The sequence below is a fragment of the Tachypleus tridentatus genome, chromosome 6 (assembly GCF_004210375.1).
Source record: "Tachypleus tridentatus isolate NWPU-2018 chromosome 6, ASM421037v1, whole genome shotgun sequence".
In the NCBI taxonomy this organism is placed as follows: Eukaryota; Metazoa; Arthropoda; class Merostomata; order Xiphosura; family Limulidae; genus Tachypleus; species Tachypleus tridentatus.
The window spans coordinates 85419591-85438375 of record NC_134830.1 but is presented as its reverse complement, the minus strand read 5'-3'; the positions used below and the strand labels follow the sequence as shown (position 1 = coordinate 85438375).

At 30.2% G+C, this 18785-nt stretch overlaps 1 protein-coding gene across 19 annotated transcripts in view; it reads left to right on the top strand.

Annotated features, from left to right (window-relative positions):
- Nucleotides 1-18785, top strand: part of LOC143252947 (uncharacterized) — a 229411-nt gene that overhangs the window by 77645 nt on the left and 132981 nt on the right. For 13 of the 19 annotated variants that reach the window (XM_076505868.1, XM_076505867.1, XM_076505859.1 and 10 more), the window contains one exon: nucleotides 2366-2585. In XM_076505868.1, coding sequence (XP_076361983.1) covers nucleotides 2366-2585 — 220 coding nt within the window. The remainder of the gene's footprint in view (nucleotides 1-2365; nucleotides 2586-18785) is intronic. The other 6 variants (XM_076505869.1, XM_076505861.1, XM_076505865.1 and 3 more) reach the window with 1 other exon arrangement.

The window sequence follows — 18785 nt, the reverse complement described above, 5'->3', positions numbered from 1 at the left end:
TGTTTTCTTGAAATACTAGAAATACACAACAGATATTGTTACTATAATTAATTTTTAGTAAACATTTATTTAGATTTAATTTTCAAAAGTAAAATTGATCACCCCTTACTGTCATATTTATGTAAATAGCAAATAGCTATTTAGAGTTAAAATACTTTTAATTGCAAGCTTTTAGTTCTCTTACTCTTCATTGAATAATAATATACTAGGTGGTAAAAAATATTTATTAAACAGTGGAACACGGCTTTAAAATAGGTATCTGAGCAAAAATTATAGCATCTTTTGTTAAAGTTATTTAACATGTAGAATTATGATGAATGCATACATACATACATACATACATGATTGCCTTGATATAATAATGGTAGTCCACTATCTTGTTCTTTGATAGCAGTAGCTTCTTTGGTTTTTGTTTATTTGGTGCTTTCTTTTCTGTCTATTATTTTGGCATTATATAGATTCATTATATAGTTGTTTTCCTGAGTGTCAAAAGCTATAGCACAGTACTTGATATCTCTTTGGTTTTCTTCAAACCTTCCCTATAACAGGTGTTGTGTTTCCCCAATATATTGTTTATCACACTGGTACCAAGCACTGTAAACCATGTTCTTTGTAAGAGGATTGGGAAATAAGGATATTTACCTTCATAAGATTGTCGCATAGTTTTGGAGAACTAAGATGATGTTAAGTGTATTCATTATTCTACATAGTTTTTCTCATAGGCCTGGTATGTTAGGAATAAATACCTTTTTTGTGATTTTTAGGTTGTGTTTCATCAGTAGTTGAGACAGATAAGCCATATAACACATCTTGAATTGTTTTACTTTTATAACCATTATTCCTGAAAATCTTCTCAAGATGTTTAAGTTCTTCATCTAGGTAAAACAAGGATCATGTACTTGTAACTCTAGACTTTTGTGTTTTGATAATCCCAGTTTTGAAGCTATTGTATGGCATGAGCAAAATTCAGATATTTTACTTCTTTAAGCCTTCTTTCGATAAATGGTAGTGGTCAACTTTTCCAAACTTGTACTCTTGTGAATAAGAACATGAAGGAATGGATGAGTGTTATTAATTTCAAGTTTTGTAGAAATTTGTATGCTGATGAAAGGATTGAGCTCTTCCTCTCGATGGGTCCATGAAATAAACATATCTTACCTATATATGAGACTGATGAAGATAAGCCATTCCAATGGGATTAATTTGCATTAAGACAGATATCCAGCAAGATTGCAATGTCTGTTACAAGATGAAAATTATAGAATTTAACTAAAATGAATTTGTCTGTACCTCCAAAATAGATCTACTCTTTACTTATTTCATCAGTCTTAAAGTGATTTTTTGTCTTCACATTTTTAGTAAAAACAACTCAGAAAAATGAAATTTTATCACATAAAAGTATATGTGCACTGTGAAAGAGACTTAAGTAGCAGTCTTAAGCCTTTTTTACTGTATTCTAGGTCAGGAAATAGAAAACATAGTTTGGACATTCTGACACATTTTTGACTTGTTTAGCTGTACAAAGGATAAAAGATATTTGGTAGTGATTTTGCTTTATGTTTTAAGGCCAAACAGGTAATATATGTGTTAAAATACTAAAATAACATATTTTAATGAATGCTTATTTATCACTTAAAACTTTTTACATGCTCACCCTGTAATGTTAGTAATAGTAGGCCTATTTGTAATCTAATTTATGCATTGGGCCTAATACATAAAGGCTCATTATTTGGTAAATTTTATTTTGTTTTTATCTTCAACTTAATGTAATAAAACTTCTGAATTCAACTCTTTTGCTGCCATATCAACAAACTTATAAAAAGTAAATAATAAGAAAGGAACCTTTGTAAGAAATCAACATGAAAATTGAGCATTCAGTGTAAACATCATAGTTGGCCTAAGAACAATCAGGTGATATTTTTGTTGTACATATATTTTTGAACATTACAGAAAGAGTTATGGCAGTGTTCTTGACAAAATGACAAAAAGAATAGGTCTTTTATAGTTAGTGATAAAATATTCAGGGTTTAGAAATATAGATTAACTAATATACTTTTCTTTACACTCTTAATTCTTCACTTTCCTCTGCTTTTCTTACATTTAGTTTTTAATATGTTTGAGAAAACCCTAAAAGTTGATGAATATCAAACATGAAATTATTTGTTTGGGCATGCATTCCATTTATTTTGTACTGGTCATTTTCAGTGTTTATTTAATTTGTTAGTGTCTATTTATTTATTATTAATTGCTTAATTTAAGCAAATATGTGGAACACTGACATTTTGCTTTTTTATGTTCTACATTCATTTTTTATCTCTTTCCTCTTTTTTTTCATGATATTGACATCATATTTATTTTTTTACAGACACAACCAATCCCACCAGAGCTTGTATCAAAGTTGCTGGGAAATCGTGTGGGTGTCAGCCCTATCGTTACTGTAGAACCACGACGCCGAAAGTTTCACAAACCCATCACCCTCACAATTCCTGTGCCACAAGCTGCAACAAAGGGCATGATCAACCAGTATAGTGGAGATGCCCCAACGCTGAGGTTATTGTGCAGCATAACAGGTAGTAGAATGTCAGGTTTGTCTCTTCTCTGTTTTCGTGGCTTTCTCCTTTTGTTTTTCAATTTCTGTTCTTATTTTTACGCAATCACAAAACCACACCAAAACATTGTAGGCCAAAATGTGTCATTTAATCAGTATTATTTAGATCAGTCTATTCATGTAACATTTGATGTTTTATTACATAGTTTTATGTGAACATTCAGTACTTCTTTGGATCCTCATTATATATCTTGTTAATATGTTCAGAGAATTTTGGAAGAATCAGATGGTGAAATAAATTTTTGTTTCATTTAAGCCAAGAACAAACATTTTCTCTTTCTGAATAATTTGAATAAATGAATCTTAATAGCCAGTGTTCACACAACATGCAACATGTAATAAAAAAACACAACAAAATAAGTATACGGTAGTGTGGATAATATTTGCATATGGCTGGTATTATGGAGTCTATTTTTTTTCTCATGTTACGTGTTCTCAGCTGTCTAAAGCAGAAAATATACCCTATATTTTCCCAGAATTTGACTTTAAATAATTAGTACTTAATTTCATATTTCACATATTAAGTTACTTTTCTTGCATATTTAACCTTGTTTGAGTTAATTCCAAAGTTTGTCTGTATATTTTTGCATGTACTACTTCAATAAAATATTTTCATTAATAAAAAAGACAGTAATTTCAAATGCTTCATATAATAGTTACAGAATTACCATATATGAGCAAGCATATTTACACCTTATTGTCTATTGCTTTTACTGACATGTTTTATGTTTATTTCTTCAAAATATCTTGTTTTTTGTTGTTTTTCTGAATTTCTAACAAGTTCAGTAAAACCATGTACTGTAATCGCCAGTTGATTTTGTTCTCCTGAAGGAGGTAAAAGTTAGGCAGAGAAATAAAAAATGTGCTCAAATTGCATGTGTTATGTAACCGTTTTTGCCTTGAAAAGGTTTTTGACCTGTTCTGAAAAGTAAATTAGAGTGTGTGTAGTCTTTAGTACTATATTAGTACTCGTAGTTTTGCATTTTTGAATTAGATATTTCAAAATTTATTTTGTAGCAGTATTTTGCATTCATTATTTTGACTTACATCAAAACCATTAAATAATTTATTGCAGTAGATGGTTTACTTGCTTGAACTGTTTATTTATTGTGAAGCAAAAGGTTACTCTGCTCTGTCCTTGATAAGTGTCGAAACCACATTTTCAGCACTATAAGTCTTCATACTTACCACTGAGGGACTGTTTGCAAAAGGTGCTTGTATAAATATAATTTAACCCTTGAAGAACTGCATCTTATGTTTTGGAAGCTGTAAGTATAAATATATTTATCACAATTTTTCTGATAACATGGAAGGATTTTTTTTTTATATTTGGAAGGTGAAATAAACATCCTTAGTAAGAAAATGATGTGCCTATGTATATATAGACACACACACACACACACACACACACACACACACACACACACACACACACACACATAAACACACAGACAGTTGTAATGATAAAAAAATAGTGTGCATTCAAAATCAGTGTTCTGGCTTTAACAGTGGTTTGAGACTATAATGTTTTGCATACATGTATTAGTAGATTAGAATGTTTCTGTACATTTCAAAGTAAAATAAAATGTTATTATATACTTAAATTTATTAACAAATTAATATTCAGATGTTTGTTTTCATGAGTTGTTCTCATACTGTCAACAAAATGTGATCGAAATTCTAAATATTCTTCACACATTGCACAATATTTATCATTTTACCTATAACATTTTGTTTTTTTCTTCCTATATCTGAGTTATTGGTCTTTTGTTAAAAACATACATAAGCTCTGCCTTTCAGCCATAAGTCTATTTTTACACAGTAAATTCAAAAGTCAGTGTTAGTTATGGTATGGGTACATGCAATAGTATTGGTACTTTTACAATTTTGTGTACCTTACTTACTCCATATATATTTAGCATGCATCCAATGGTTGCATTTTGAATCTTTATTTATTAGCTTATTTGGCTTATTAGTGCATAGTTATCTCCTGTTGGCCCAGATGGGTTTCAAAGTTGTGTAGCTGTTGAAGTTACAGAACACCTATCATTTTTCTGTGATTTTGAACAAGATCTCTCTTTTGATGAGACCTAGTTATCTTCAGTATGTACAGAGTATTTGTTTGATAGCTCTGATTCTGAAGAAGTTTTGTAATGGTCTAAAATAACACATTGCTACAACCCAGGTTCAACAACAACAAATGATTAAAGTGTAAGAATACTTGGAATAAATTTAGCACTTACCAAAAACATAGTTAACAAACATGTGCCTGGCCAGGACTTGATATTAATGTCAACGAACCAGAACAACAAAAAAACAAATTTCAGAAAAATTTCTATATTAATAATAATATTGAGTGACAAAAAGCAACAGTTCACACAGTATAATTCACTAATATTTTAAATATTTTATGAAACTCCTGTCAGGGTATTTTATTAGTTAGTCTCAAAAAAGGAAGATCTGTCATACCAGATCCAGTTTGGCTAGTGTGTAAGACATAGACTCATGAATAAACGTTTTAATGGCTAGAGAAAATTCAAATGAATGATTATTTCTAATTTGATTTTTTTTTTTCAATGTAAGTAGATATTCTGTTTCTGTGTCTGTTTACTCTTTCAGTAACTGAAGATGATATGGTGTTGTAATAGTATGCTCAATTCCCATAACTTTACAAGTTTCATCAGTTGAAACACAAATCGTTATGATGTAAATAGATTAATTTTCCACGGTTTTATAGATAGAATGAACTTTCAGATGTTGCTTGGAGGAAGATTTTGTTTCTTTCACTAGTAGATCAATCACCATGTGTGTTACCATTTCCATCTGTTATATCAGTATTGAGACAAGATCCTTTAAACTTGCCACATCAGATTTTCTAATTTCAATAGTAACAGAGTTGCTGTCATAACAAATTCACTTATCACTGAATTGAGAAAAAAATAAATAAATTCAAAAGTCACAGTTTCTACTGACTTCTTTCCTATGTACCTCAGGGCACTGGTACAGTAAGGTTATAATATTCAGTATTTTGGTCTTTATTCATTCTACCTTCTCATGATGTTTGAATTGTTGATGATTATTTTAGGAACTAGCAAAGTATTAATAGCTTTCATATTCTTCAATTTTGTCATACTGGTAATTTTTTTAACATAGTCATTATAGACTATACATATTCAGATTAGCTGTTTGGTGACAGAGGGCTGACTTCCACAATTTATTTTACTTTGGTCTATTCTCAGTTGCATTGCTATCTGTAATTTGTTTTGAGAATTTCTTGTTCTGCACAGTTATTAGCTAATATTGTTCAATTTATTCCTTTATGCAAGTTGAAATATCCTCCTTGCAGTTGTCATAAGCTATTAGCCTCATAGATATATTTTTATCATGTTATTTTTATGTGCCTTAACACTTTAGCCCACAAGATGTTTGTTTCTTCTCCCTCCAACATTTCAGCTGACTTTGAAGAGATTTGTTTCTGCATCATTTGATCTTTGCAGATATTTCATTCAAACTGGTGTTCTGTTCACAAGCACATTAGCAGGAGTTGGTTAGGGTTTTAGTATTAGTAGTCATTTTGCCATTTTCAAAATGTCCAGCAAATAATGATTTTTCTCTTGTCTTATGTTACTCATTTCCTTCTCCACTGTTGGACAGATACTTCAATTCATTTTCTTCTTTAACTTCTTCTGTCTTCCTCTTTTTCTCAACTTATTATTTCTTTTTCCTTCTATTTACATGCAACTTCTGGATCAAAAAGCCTCAAATAATTTCAGTTGCTCTTTTCTGAAGAAAATTTATCTTGCTTCTCCAGTTTTCACTCTTGCTTCTTTATAGTTCTAAAGAAAATGGGAATTTGAAGATATATTGTTGACCTGTTTCAGTTCAGTCTTTACCTGGATAGTTGATAATGTTATTCAAGTTTCTTTATCAAGATTGCTAGATGATGAAAGAGAATACAGAGGATGCTTATCATATCCCTATTCATCTGTCATCACATTTTTCCTTTGGAGGTTGGTTTTTCACTCAACTTCCATTTTTTGGCTCCATTCATTTTCTATCAAGTAATTAAAATATTTTATGGGCTTCTTAATTATCTTGACACTGATTTTCACTTGGTGGTATTTCTTTTAACCCTTTCTTCTACTAATTCTTTTACACAGACTCATTTGACTACCAATCTGAATACATTTTGGAGTAGTTCATCTAGCACTCTCAGCCCCATTTAGTACCAGTACAGTATTTAGTACATCTGAGATTTTGGTTTAACATGGTTTAATCCATCTGCTATGCCATTGTAAGCTTTGAACTTGTGTTTTAGCTTCTGTGTTCCACACCTGTTTCCAGAGACTTCTTTTCTTTTTTGAGGACAGTCACCTTAATTCACTGAGTCATTCCCTTTAAGTATGCTCATGTGCATCATCTTCAATAGAACCTTGCTTAGAGATTTCTGATTTCTGACCTGTTATATTGCATTATTGCTCTCCTGCTTTCACTCCTGAGATTCTCCAAGTTCGGTTGAATAGAAAGTTTATAGCAGCAAAATCTCTTCTCTTTTACCTGTATTTTTTTCACAAATACTCCTCTCATTGATTGCAGTGTTGTTGGGGGATCAACTTTGTTCTGGTTATTGGATCTTTCAAGAAACAACAGCTTACAGCAACATATTAGAACTTTAGACTGTGCAATGTCCCTTTCTCATATTCACTACTATTCTGTTTAAGTTCACATAGGCAACTTTGCTGTCATGGTTTACTAACATTCTGGGTAGTACTCATTCTTGCAGCATCTGTGGTGTTGCACTTTCTTCATTCTCAACATCTTCATCTTTGAGCCTGTCACATTCCCAGTGTGATGAACATTTTGGCTGACTTTCTTTCTTGAATTGATCACCTACTTCCCACATTTAGATCCTTCATCTTTTAGATTTTTAATAGACTGTTAGGTGACTGGGTCATCTGATGATCTGTGTTACATTGATCAACTATTTTCTTCCACTCTATTGATCTCTATTTACAAATTCAAATTTTCTGGCAGTGGATGCCCTGATTCTCTTTCTATTATACTTATTTTTCATTCTGCCTTTTTTCTTGGATTCTTGTCAAGATCAATTACTCAAAATACCGAGTTTTCTTATTTTTTCACTTTGACTTACTCAACCATGGTTTCCTTTATTATGTCAACTTTCTTATGAGGAACCAGTCCAATTACCATTGTTAAATTACCTGCTAAACCAAACTTACATGCCAATTTTTCACAGTGATGTTTGATTCCTTGTACTTGGTTGCTTGAATGTGATCCTGTTCTTTCAAACTGGCTGTTTATCAATGCCATAAGGATATTTTACAAAAATATTATAATAGATTAGATATGATATATTTTCTTCACCTTCAACTCCACAAAAAAAATATTATTTTTTCTTTATGCATTTGTTTCATATGCACAGTTTATCAGCTTCTTCTGCAGTTAATGAGAGAGCAGCCTCATCTGGACTTTCAGATGCAACAGAAGCAGGCAACAGTTTCTTTTTTGTCTCCATTATCTCTAAGTTTACAGAGGTATACCTATTTAGTAGTTTGTGTATCCAGCAAAACATATGAATATAAAAATACTTTTTTGAACTAAATGTTTTTTTTTTCAAATGTCACTTGCTTAAGCCCTAGGACCTCTAAAATGTGTGTCAAAAGTTTTTTTTAAAGATTTTCATTTGGTTATATTCTTAATTGCATGTCTTTACATTTTCACTTATAGGTTATTTTTAAAGTTTTATTTTCCTTTCCTTTAGCATTATTATTATTTATTGTGATACACATCATTGGGCATCCTCTTCCAATGTTACGGTGTCATGGGCAAATGAACTTTAACTAAACATCAACAGAATGTGGTGCTGTATGTGGATTACACCAACTCTTGTGAACTGAGAAAGTGTTGAGTTGTACAGAAATAATTATTAAATCTGTCAAGTATGCTTCTTAAATTTAACTGTGTATTTAATTAACATATTGCTAAGTGAGAAACAATGCTAAAATGCCAGTGAGTACAAATACAGCAACAATAACAGGGAGACCTTTATTGGTTCTGTATGGAATACTTCTTGCCAGTTTTAAAATATCTTTTGAGAAACTGCATTTTAAAATATATTCTCTCTATTGGTTATAAACATCTAGTTGAACTAAGTATGATTGGCTGAAAAATCAAACTGTGTGTGTAGAAAGTAGGCATGGCATCTGTCAAGAGCTCGAAGAAATTGATTTCTCATTTCTTTGAACATGACCTAAAGAGCATTAAAGAAGAATGTGGTATACAGAGCAATTAACTTAGTTTCTATCTATACGTTGCAGTATAGTGTACGTGAAGAAGTATTCAAGTTACAGAGATGAGAAGTTAAGAATCTGTGAACTTGTGCATAAATGACAACTTAAACTGAAGTTTAAGAATTTTCTTTAAGATTTCTTTTGAAATAAATTTCTTGTTAGATAATATAAAACTTTGAACTATACTGTAAATATTAATGTAAATGTCACTAGCAATATATTGATTATAAGATTGCTTAATTAAATTTTGAAAGTAACTAAGTAACATCTTGTGACATGCACAAAACAGGGATTCATAAGTTTACGAGTTTTTCAAAGAGTTCTTTTGTGTATTTCATCTTCAGTGATCCTGAGTTTTTAAATAATAACCTAAAAGGGACTTGAGTTTTTTTTTATTAAGTTTCTTGGCTTCTTTTTAACCCTTTAATTTTGGTTTCTTTGTAATCCTTTTCTCAATATTTATTTTCTTTTTTACTGGTATAAGACAGAAATATGATACCTATGCCCCCGGTGATGCATCTCATGCCTTATTTTCTCATAGTGTTATAATGGTATCATTATTATGCCGTTTCATACGTAAAACTTGTGCTTCAAGAGAAGGTGACCACTGTTTTTCACTTGATGTGTTGTCTGTCTGTACTGATCATGATTCTGTTTTAGAAGAATGCTTTTAATGTACTATCAGGCTATTTGTTATAATTTTGCACATACTGAATTTTCCAAAAAGTCTTGGAAAGGTTTGTTTATACTTTACAATTAATCACGCTTTTAAGATTTCTGACTGCTTTAGCAAATTGGATTGTGTAGTTGATTTGTCTTGTATATTGGGATGTTCACATACACCTTAAAAGTGAAGTTCATGTTTGTATCTCACTAATTGTGCCATTTGATGGTACCTTTGGTGTCCTAGTTGTAATACCCCTTAGAGGGTATTTTGCATGTCCGAATGTTTGCTTTTTTGTGATTCTTCAAGCCAGGTGGATTCCTGATTTGAGGGGTTATTCTTTGTTTCCAATTAGATTCACACTTATGTTGTGCATTATAACAAAAGTGTAAATAAACTGCAAACACTGTTTTTATCAATTAAAAGGGTATTTGAAGTTATGTAGTGAAGAAATACACAATAAAACATTGACTCTCATTGGAAATGAGATTCTGTGTTTTAATAGATTCATCCAGTCTGGACTCTCACATATTCAGGTACCTCTGCAAATGTCCTAAACAGCTTATACTTTCTACATTTGTACTCTCTGGAAGTGCACAGAGGATGCAATCTGGTGGTTAATGATACCTTGGCAGATACCCTTCTCATCTCTGTATGTACATTTTTGCAGAACATTGGAAACAAGACAACAATTCTCTATATAATACTTCATAACTCTAATCTGCATTGAGAACACCTTACTATTTTATTTTTATCTTCTTGACTCATTTGTTGTTCTCACTTCAGTGTCCTACAGTTGTCAAGCCCATCATCTGGTCTGCCTACCTTTTCTCTGTTGTTGCTCAGTGCCATTAAACTTGGCTAGTTTCAACTAAACAGGGTGTTTAGTTATTAGTTATTACTGGTTTACTCATCTGAGAGTGTTCCACTTCAGCTACAGAACAACACATTGTGATCTGATCCTGAATACCTGTAATCATACCTGAGAATGTGATAGTTCCACAGGTAAATGCATACTGTTTGTCTCCCTTTTATATGTTATTTAATGGGTGATGAAGGTGAGGAGGAACCCTGCTGAGAAAAATGCATTTTCTAAATCTTCTCATTCATTCCAGTCTCTTATGAGATGTGTCCACTTAACTCATTTACTTATGAATCCAGTTCATTGAATCTATTCTTTTTTCTGAATTATCTTCAAAATTACTTCATCATGTTTTCAACTATCTTAGTCATGGTTGTAACCTTTTGGCCTAAGAACTAAAATTTTTGTCACCAATGGTCCATATGAATCTCTCCAGTTCCATCTTTCATCTCATTGTGGGTGTTTTGGCTTTTTGTATTTCAGAAGTAAGTTTGCTGTTTTTAGTTTTATATTTTTAAATTAAAATGAATTTCATGTAGTGACGTCATATCTCTGCAATACATTTCCACGCATCTTGTGGTTCCTATCATAGCTGCAACTACAGAATTTGATTATGGAAGGAAAGCAGAGCATACATATGCCCTACTGATATGAGGAAATAATTTATACTTCATTTTAAAAACTTGCATAGTAAGTTTTGTTATCACACAAAATGTAATTGATTTCTCACAGAAATTTCTTCTATTATTAATCAACTATGAATTATATATATATTTAAGTCTATATTTTATACTAACAAATAGTTCCTATTTCATGTTTTTGTGAGCATGCCTGCATTTGTTTATTTTTAGCCATACTAGCCAATCAAACAATGTGTACATTTATGTTAAACACTACATTCACAAATACTTTCACGAAAAAGCTTAAAACATATAATATGAAATGTTATTTCCTTTTTTAAATTTTAATTTTTACCAAAATTATTATTTTTACTTTTTTCTCCCAACTATTATTTTTCTAAAAGTTTCTTGAAAGTTTAAGATATTGTTATTAATAATCCAGAGTGATGTTACAATAATATATTGAAATTAAAGTAGAAATGTGCAAGTTTTTAATACATTTCAGCAGGTGAAGATAATTTTTATTAGGCATTCAATGTATGAAAATAACAGTTATTTCACTTTATTATTTTAAACTTTTTTCCTTTTTTCAGTGTTTCATTTTGATGTCTTGTGATAGCTTTTTTATGTGCTATTTCTTCCTTCCTTTCATTATTTGTATTAAATATTTAAAATACTGTTTTTTTGTAAAAAAATTGTAAAGAAAGAAGAATGATTCTGAATGGGTTTCTCTTTTAATTTGTGTTTTATATATATATATATATATATTGTTTTAATAATGATTTATTAATGAGTAATCCAATGATATTCCTATCACTTTTATTTAAACATGTGTATTTCACCCAAGAATTTGCTTATAAATCATACACTGGTTTCTATAGATAGAACTCTAAATGATTGGAATTGATGGAAAAACTCCAATTGCAAAATTACTGAATTAGAAGTATCTCCATTCATATTACTTCTAAAAAAATAAGAAAGTGGTTAATTTCTGAAGGTACATGAAAAAGAAAGAAGAAAAAGGAATAATTATTTGGAAATAAAATTACAGAATTTATTTCAGTGCTTATTTTCTTTCCTCTTAAAAGTATTATTTGTCCATGAAATAAGTTATTAAAAACTTTATTGTGTTTTTATGATCTGATAATTGTTTATACTTAAATTCAAATAGTTTGGGTCTATAAAATTCCATATCTAAATTGACAAAATTTTCTTTAAAAGTTAAACTTCGTTGTTTGATAAGTTCTTTGCTGAATTTTGAGTACCTTCACTCATTTAAAATCCAGATGACCCCATTTTTCAATTCCAGATGTTTTTTTTATTAATTCCTTTTGTTTCTTTTAAGATTAATATTTTCTTTTGTGTAATATATCAAAAGTAACTTTACATCATGTACTTGTTGGATTTATCTTAATAGGAAACTTTTATTATCATTTCGTTTATTACTTTGAGGAAGAAAATACAAATATTTGTAATTGATACTAATTTTTTATCAAAAGATTTAGGTAATGTGAATTTTTAATATTGCTTAAACTAGAAGTGTGGATAATATTACAAGATTTGGTAAATTGAGAATTTGAGTATCTGTCTAATTTAATCATTCTTTAAAATTGAAGAATTGTAAACAAAATACATTGTGTATTAATAGTAAAATAAATCAGTTTTTACCAGGAAAAAAGCTTAGTAATATTTATATATACATGGAGTCAATGTAACTTTATTTTTGTTGCTTCTAATTGGTCATTGAAACAGTGGATGCATCACAGGTATAAATAAATGAATGTTGGCATAAATAACCACAACTTTTTATATAATGAGGATATAAACATTAGATCTGTGGTGTTGGGAAAGTAAAAACTTTCAGTAAGAAAATGGCATTATGTTTATACAATAGTGATGAGTTACTGGCTTTAATAATTATTTCAGACTAAAAATGTCAAGCTGCAAGTACTTTTATAAAAACTAGAATGTTTTTATACACTTCTGAGTATTAAAAAAAAGTAATATAGTTAAATTCCTAATTCCTACATGTTTGTTTTCATGTGAAAATTAACATAGGCAGATTTACCTTTTGAAGTATAAAGTCTTTGTTGGGTTGTTCTCATGCTGTTAAGAAAACTGTGATTCTAAAATTATATTATCTTTGACACAATGCAGAGAATTCATGAACTTACCTGTAATTTTCTATTCTTTAGAAGTAATACTGCACATGCAGTTATTGTTCCATGACTATAAGATTCCAAAATATGGAATAGTTTATTTAGCATAAAATAATTGTAGTATTTTTTTAACATAAGACTTAATTGAGGTTGAATTAAATAAATGGCAGTTTTTTATATGCAAAAACGGCTCGTTTGGGCTGAGAAAACACTTTACATAGAAGAGCGAACAACGTTTCGACCTTCTTCGGTCATCGTCAGGTTCACAAAGAAAGAGGTAACTGACCGGAAGCTGACCACGTGTTTGAAAGGGGTTGTTCGCTCTTCTATGTAAAGTGTTTTCTCAGCCCAAACGAGCCGTTTTTGCATATAAATTCTCAACAAGTGGGTTTCGTCATCACTGAAATGGCAGTTTTGTTCACTGTATTGTTCTAAGTGGTATTTGACAAATGTTTTTTTTCCAATCTCTTAGAGCCCCCTCCCCCACTAGTACAGCGGTATGCCTATGGATTTACAATGCTAAGATCAGGGGTTTGATTCCCCTCGGTGGGCTCAGCAGATTGCCCAATTATTTGCTATAAGAAAACACACACACACACACCCATTCTCTTAGAAGTACAAAGAAGCTGCATATGCTGATTAAATGTATACCGTGGGTAGTATGCACAGCTCTTATTTTTATTCATGTGAAGCATGCAGATAATAAATTGAAAAATTCTGTTTTTCAATTATTTATTTTAAAGAATATAATTCATACAGATTTATTCTTACAAGAAATCATTTTCTCTTCACATGTTGTTAATGAATGTTATGTGAATTGGAGAAAAGTTTCTTGAAAATTTATTGTTCAGTTTTTATTTTGACTACAAGTAATTCTGTAAACTTTTGATTTTCCTTGATTTCAAATAGTATGTTTCCGTGCTGAATGTGTGTTATTGTTCAAGTTGTACCTCTTATATTCAACTTTTAATTTGCACAGAGGGAAAGAGGTTTATGTGAAATACAGAGAAAATTTTAAATCCAGAATGTTACACATGCAGTTATTATGCCATACCAACTAAGTTACAAAATATGGAATCATTGTAAGTAACAAAATAATTATATTTGTCTAATATAATAATTATTTGGGGCTGAATCTAGCAAAAGTAAGTTAAGAATCAGCTATTTAACCCAGTTATGATTTTTTTTTTTTAAACTTTGCTTAATTAAACACAAGGACACCAGCAACCAAGTAGAATACTGTTTAATTGTATATGGTGTAGAAAAACAGCATCAAAGCTTATAATTTTTACTTATAACTCATAAAAGACAGTGATAGATGAAATACTGATATACACATTTCATACTGGGAACAGATGTTAAGATAGTTAGATGTAGAGTACCAGCCTTGCTATAGTTTAAGGGGTTATGTTTCACCATATTTAACTTAACATAGCATATACTAATTTCCAGTTTTTAACTTACGGCTATGTAAATGATACTTATGTTATAAATGCTTTATGAACAACAGCAACTATGTTTTAATTATAACAATTATGAATAAGATTAAAGAATTATTTGTCCATGGAATTAATGCTTTTAAATTTTTATTTGGAACATTTGGACTGAACAAGACCAGTGGAGCTGGTCAATTGAAAAAGTCCATAATTGCTCTCATTTGTGAATGAGCATATATTTGATTTAGGTACAGCATACTGCACATTAAAAGCCTTCATATTTTGCATTTTACTTCTTTATGCTTTGATCACACTGCAGGAGTATTCTTAGTTCACCAGAACTTCTAGAAAATGTTCGTATTTTAAAGGTGTTTAACTTTGTTTATATTTTATAACACAGAGTATTATTTACAGATTTTTTTATATCTTTTGCACAAAATTTAAGAAAGGTGCAAGGAAAATTGATCTTGCTAATTTTTTTGAGTTCAGAAATCATCTTGTAAGTTAATTAATCCTAGTAATTGATTTAATATTTAGGTTTTTTAGAGATGAAAAAAAATGTTTCAAATACTAACAACTAGTAGCACTGTTATTCATTATTACTTAGAATCAAACTTTTAACAAATATTTAGAATATATTCACACTGTAATAATTATCCTAAATTTTCTAATTTATAAATTCAGAAGCACAAATAAAAATTGACTAATTATTTATATACTTTTATTTTGTAGAAACATTCATTCTGGTAGGTTTTAGGGGAGCATCAAAAATTTATTTTGGACCTCTAATGATAACAGCTGAAGATTTGTTTTGTGAAGATATGGTAAAAATACATATAATGAGGTTTACTATGAAGTACATTATATTAAATGAGTTTGAACCTTAAAATGTCATTCTAGCTCATAATGCCATGTTTGACCATGCTCTGTCTGATAACTAATCATTTTGAAAATAGCCTTGCACTGTAGTTTCAGTTGCAGGAGGATGACCTGATGGTTAAGGCACTTGACTTGCAATCTGAATGTCATGGGTTTGAATTCCTGTCACTGAACATGGTCACTCCTTTAGCCATTGGATGTATTATAATGTAATGATCAATCCTACTGTTTTTTGGTAAAAGAGTAGCATAAAAGTTGGCATTGAGTGGTTTTGTCTAGCTGTCTTCTATCTAGTTTATCACTGCTAAATTAGAAATGGCTAGAGCAGATAGTTCTTGTGTTTCTTTGCACAAATTTAAAATAAAACACACCAAATCACTACAAAATACTCGAGGCTTTTATTTTCAAGCATGTTACTCTTTCGTAGGATGGTGTCCTAGCACCTGTTTGAATAATTCAGTCACACAGAAATCTGTAGATGTTGTATCTGGTGATCTGACTACTGTGTCTTTGTCTTTATGAGCATGAATGCTCATTCTCCAGTTTCTTGAAGCATGCAATTGTTTTGATTGTTCATTTGATATGTTATGGAACAAACTTACTTACACTAGACTGTAGTTGCTTTTCCAGACAGGTATCTGTCTTCATGATGTATACTGTTGTCAGTAGTCATTATGTTTATGAGTTTTCACTTGTTATAAGATACTGTATTCTGCTTATTATAGCTATGATATGACACTTGTTAAAAGTTTCTTTTTAGATTGTTCTGGTGGCCTAAAGTGATCAAAATTCCTTTGTTTATCAGTGGTATTAATCCTGTTGTGATCAACAAATGGGTTTTGTGATGTTGAGTGTACTCCTGCATATAAAATTTTGAAATTTTAAGTAAAACTAGTAGTTCGAATTCTATTTGAATATGTATTTTACACAAAAATATTTTCTAATTGATATTTTTACAACTTTGCAAACTTGATTTAATGTAATTTTTAAAGAAAAAAAGTTTAATTCAATATCTGTGCAGTTCTAACGTATTATTGCCTATAAATAATGCAATTACAGTTTTTTCAATTTTCTTCCTCATTGCAAAGTATTTGTTTATATTTGCTCAGACACTCTTGTACCTTGGAAATAAACTTCATTCATATTTTGTTTCTCAACTGACTTTCCTTTTCTCTCTGCAATTTCATTTCTACAGTTGTTTGTCATCAGCCTTTTATCATTTTTTCCTTTATAATCAGGTTAGGTAACTTAGACAGTAATTAATAAATCTTATCCTGGAGAACAGATGGACCTAATGGCTATCAGTAATTGACAGGAAATATGATTAATTACACAGATGAATGTTAAAGTTTGAATTAGCTGTTCAGTTACCTAAGTTGTGATAAAAGATCGGTAGCTATTTGCGGATTGTTTAATCTAGGCTTCATTTGAAAGAAGCCTCTTCTTTACTCATAACATAGCCTCATTTTCAGCTTTACCATGTAATTTTTATTACATGTAATTTGCATTAAGCAAATGCACATCAAATATGTTTCCTTAAAAGATCTTCTAGTCTGTAATAGTTGACCTGACTAAGCGTCCCCACGTGATTGGCAGCAGAATTCACAACTAAGTAACATGTGACTGTTGAGGAAAATGGATATGATCTTTAAACCTCAAAAATATTCTAAATTCTCAAAAAAGGTCTAAACACAAATTGAAGGTGAATTTGTGGATAGACTGTTGTAAATTAATATTATGTGGTCCCAACCCCCACTATTTTCAAAGTAATCTGTAAATAAAAACACAAGACTATTCTACAAGTGAAGGAGATGCTTTTATTCCTTCAAATGAGGCCTAAGAAAGATTTATGTTAATATAAATTTAATAAAGTAAATGAAGTGGGATTAGGAGGTAGTTTATCATTTCTAAGAAAATTACTAGTTGAATGTCTCTCGGAGGAGAATCAGGATTTAAATACAGAGTTTCAAAATGAAGGAACAAGACACAAACCTAGGAATTTTGTGTTGTTTCTTTTGATCCTCGTGATAATTTTTGTGTTATAGTATGTCTGTTTTGAAAGCTACAGGAATATCGTCTGAGAAGAGATCAGGTAAGGATACTTATGGTTAATAGTACAGTGAACGAGGATATCTGTGACAACAAACTATTTAGATGGCACAAAAAGTTTTATTTATGTGATTAGTAAAGTTAATGTTACTAAAGCAACAATTAGAAGTAAAGAAACCTCTTATTTATTGTAAATAAAGGAAAACTATTAGAGTGAAATTGAGCTTCACCAAAAACATAATTGTGTAATGTTCACATATATATCAGTGTAAGCCAAGAATAGAAATAGAAATTTTAGTTCTATATTTAGTGTTCATCAGTATTTTATGCTATTTTCTCAGTAATATAACTCAAAAAAATAGGTAAAGCAAAATGAAGATATATTAGAACTTATTGGATACATAAAATAGAGCTTTCTCACAAGTAATATTACAAAAATCCAACTTTTTTGTTTATTTCACATTTGCTACTCATTACTTTCATTGTGTATCTGAACTCGTATGAACAAACAATAAAATGAGTATGCTGTTACTTGACCAACATACATATGAAAGTTGTACTAGCATTGGAAAAATAACACTTTTGGGATACATTTTCAATATTTCAGGCACAAAAAACAACAACCAGAAAGTCTTAGGCAAAAGGAATAAAATTTCTTAAAAGTCACAGTAAAATTTATTGCAGATACTGTGTCACACTATATAATTTTTCAAGCATAGTGTCGAAATTATCTAGAACGTGTGTATCAGGTTTCATACAATTAGATTAAGTGTTTTAATTATAAGAATAAAACAAATGGGGAGTGGTCACAGTGAGACCCTGGTACTTAAATAGTAAGGAATATTCCCTTCTTAGAAATTGTTAATCCCATATATAAACACATCTTTATGCATGAATATTTTTTGTTGGAAACGGCTGTTACGTACCCTTCCAAGAAAAAAAAAAAGGCATCCTACTGCCTATAAAATACAACAATGTATAGATGTAGTTTTGATAGAATCCACTGCAGCTATATCTCAGATGTGGTTGTCATGTGATTTGCTTATTTACATACCGAAAATTCTATTAATATAGCATACTCAACCCTTTGTATAATCCCTGAAAAGGAAAGTTTATCATTGTTTCCTTAGAATTTGTATTTGGAATGTAAGTTAATGTAGAATAAGACATATTGTTGTATATGCTTTTACTTAGTTT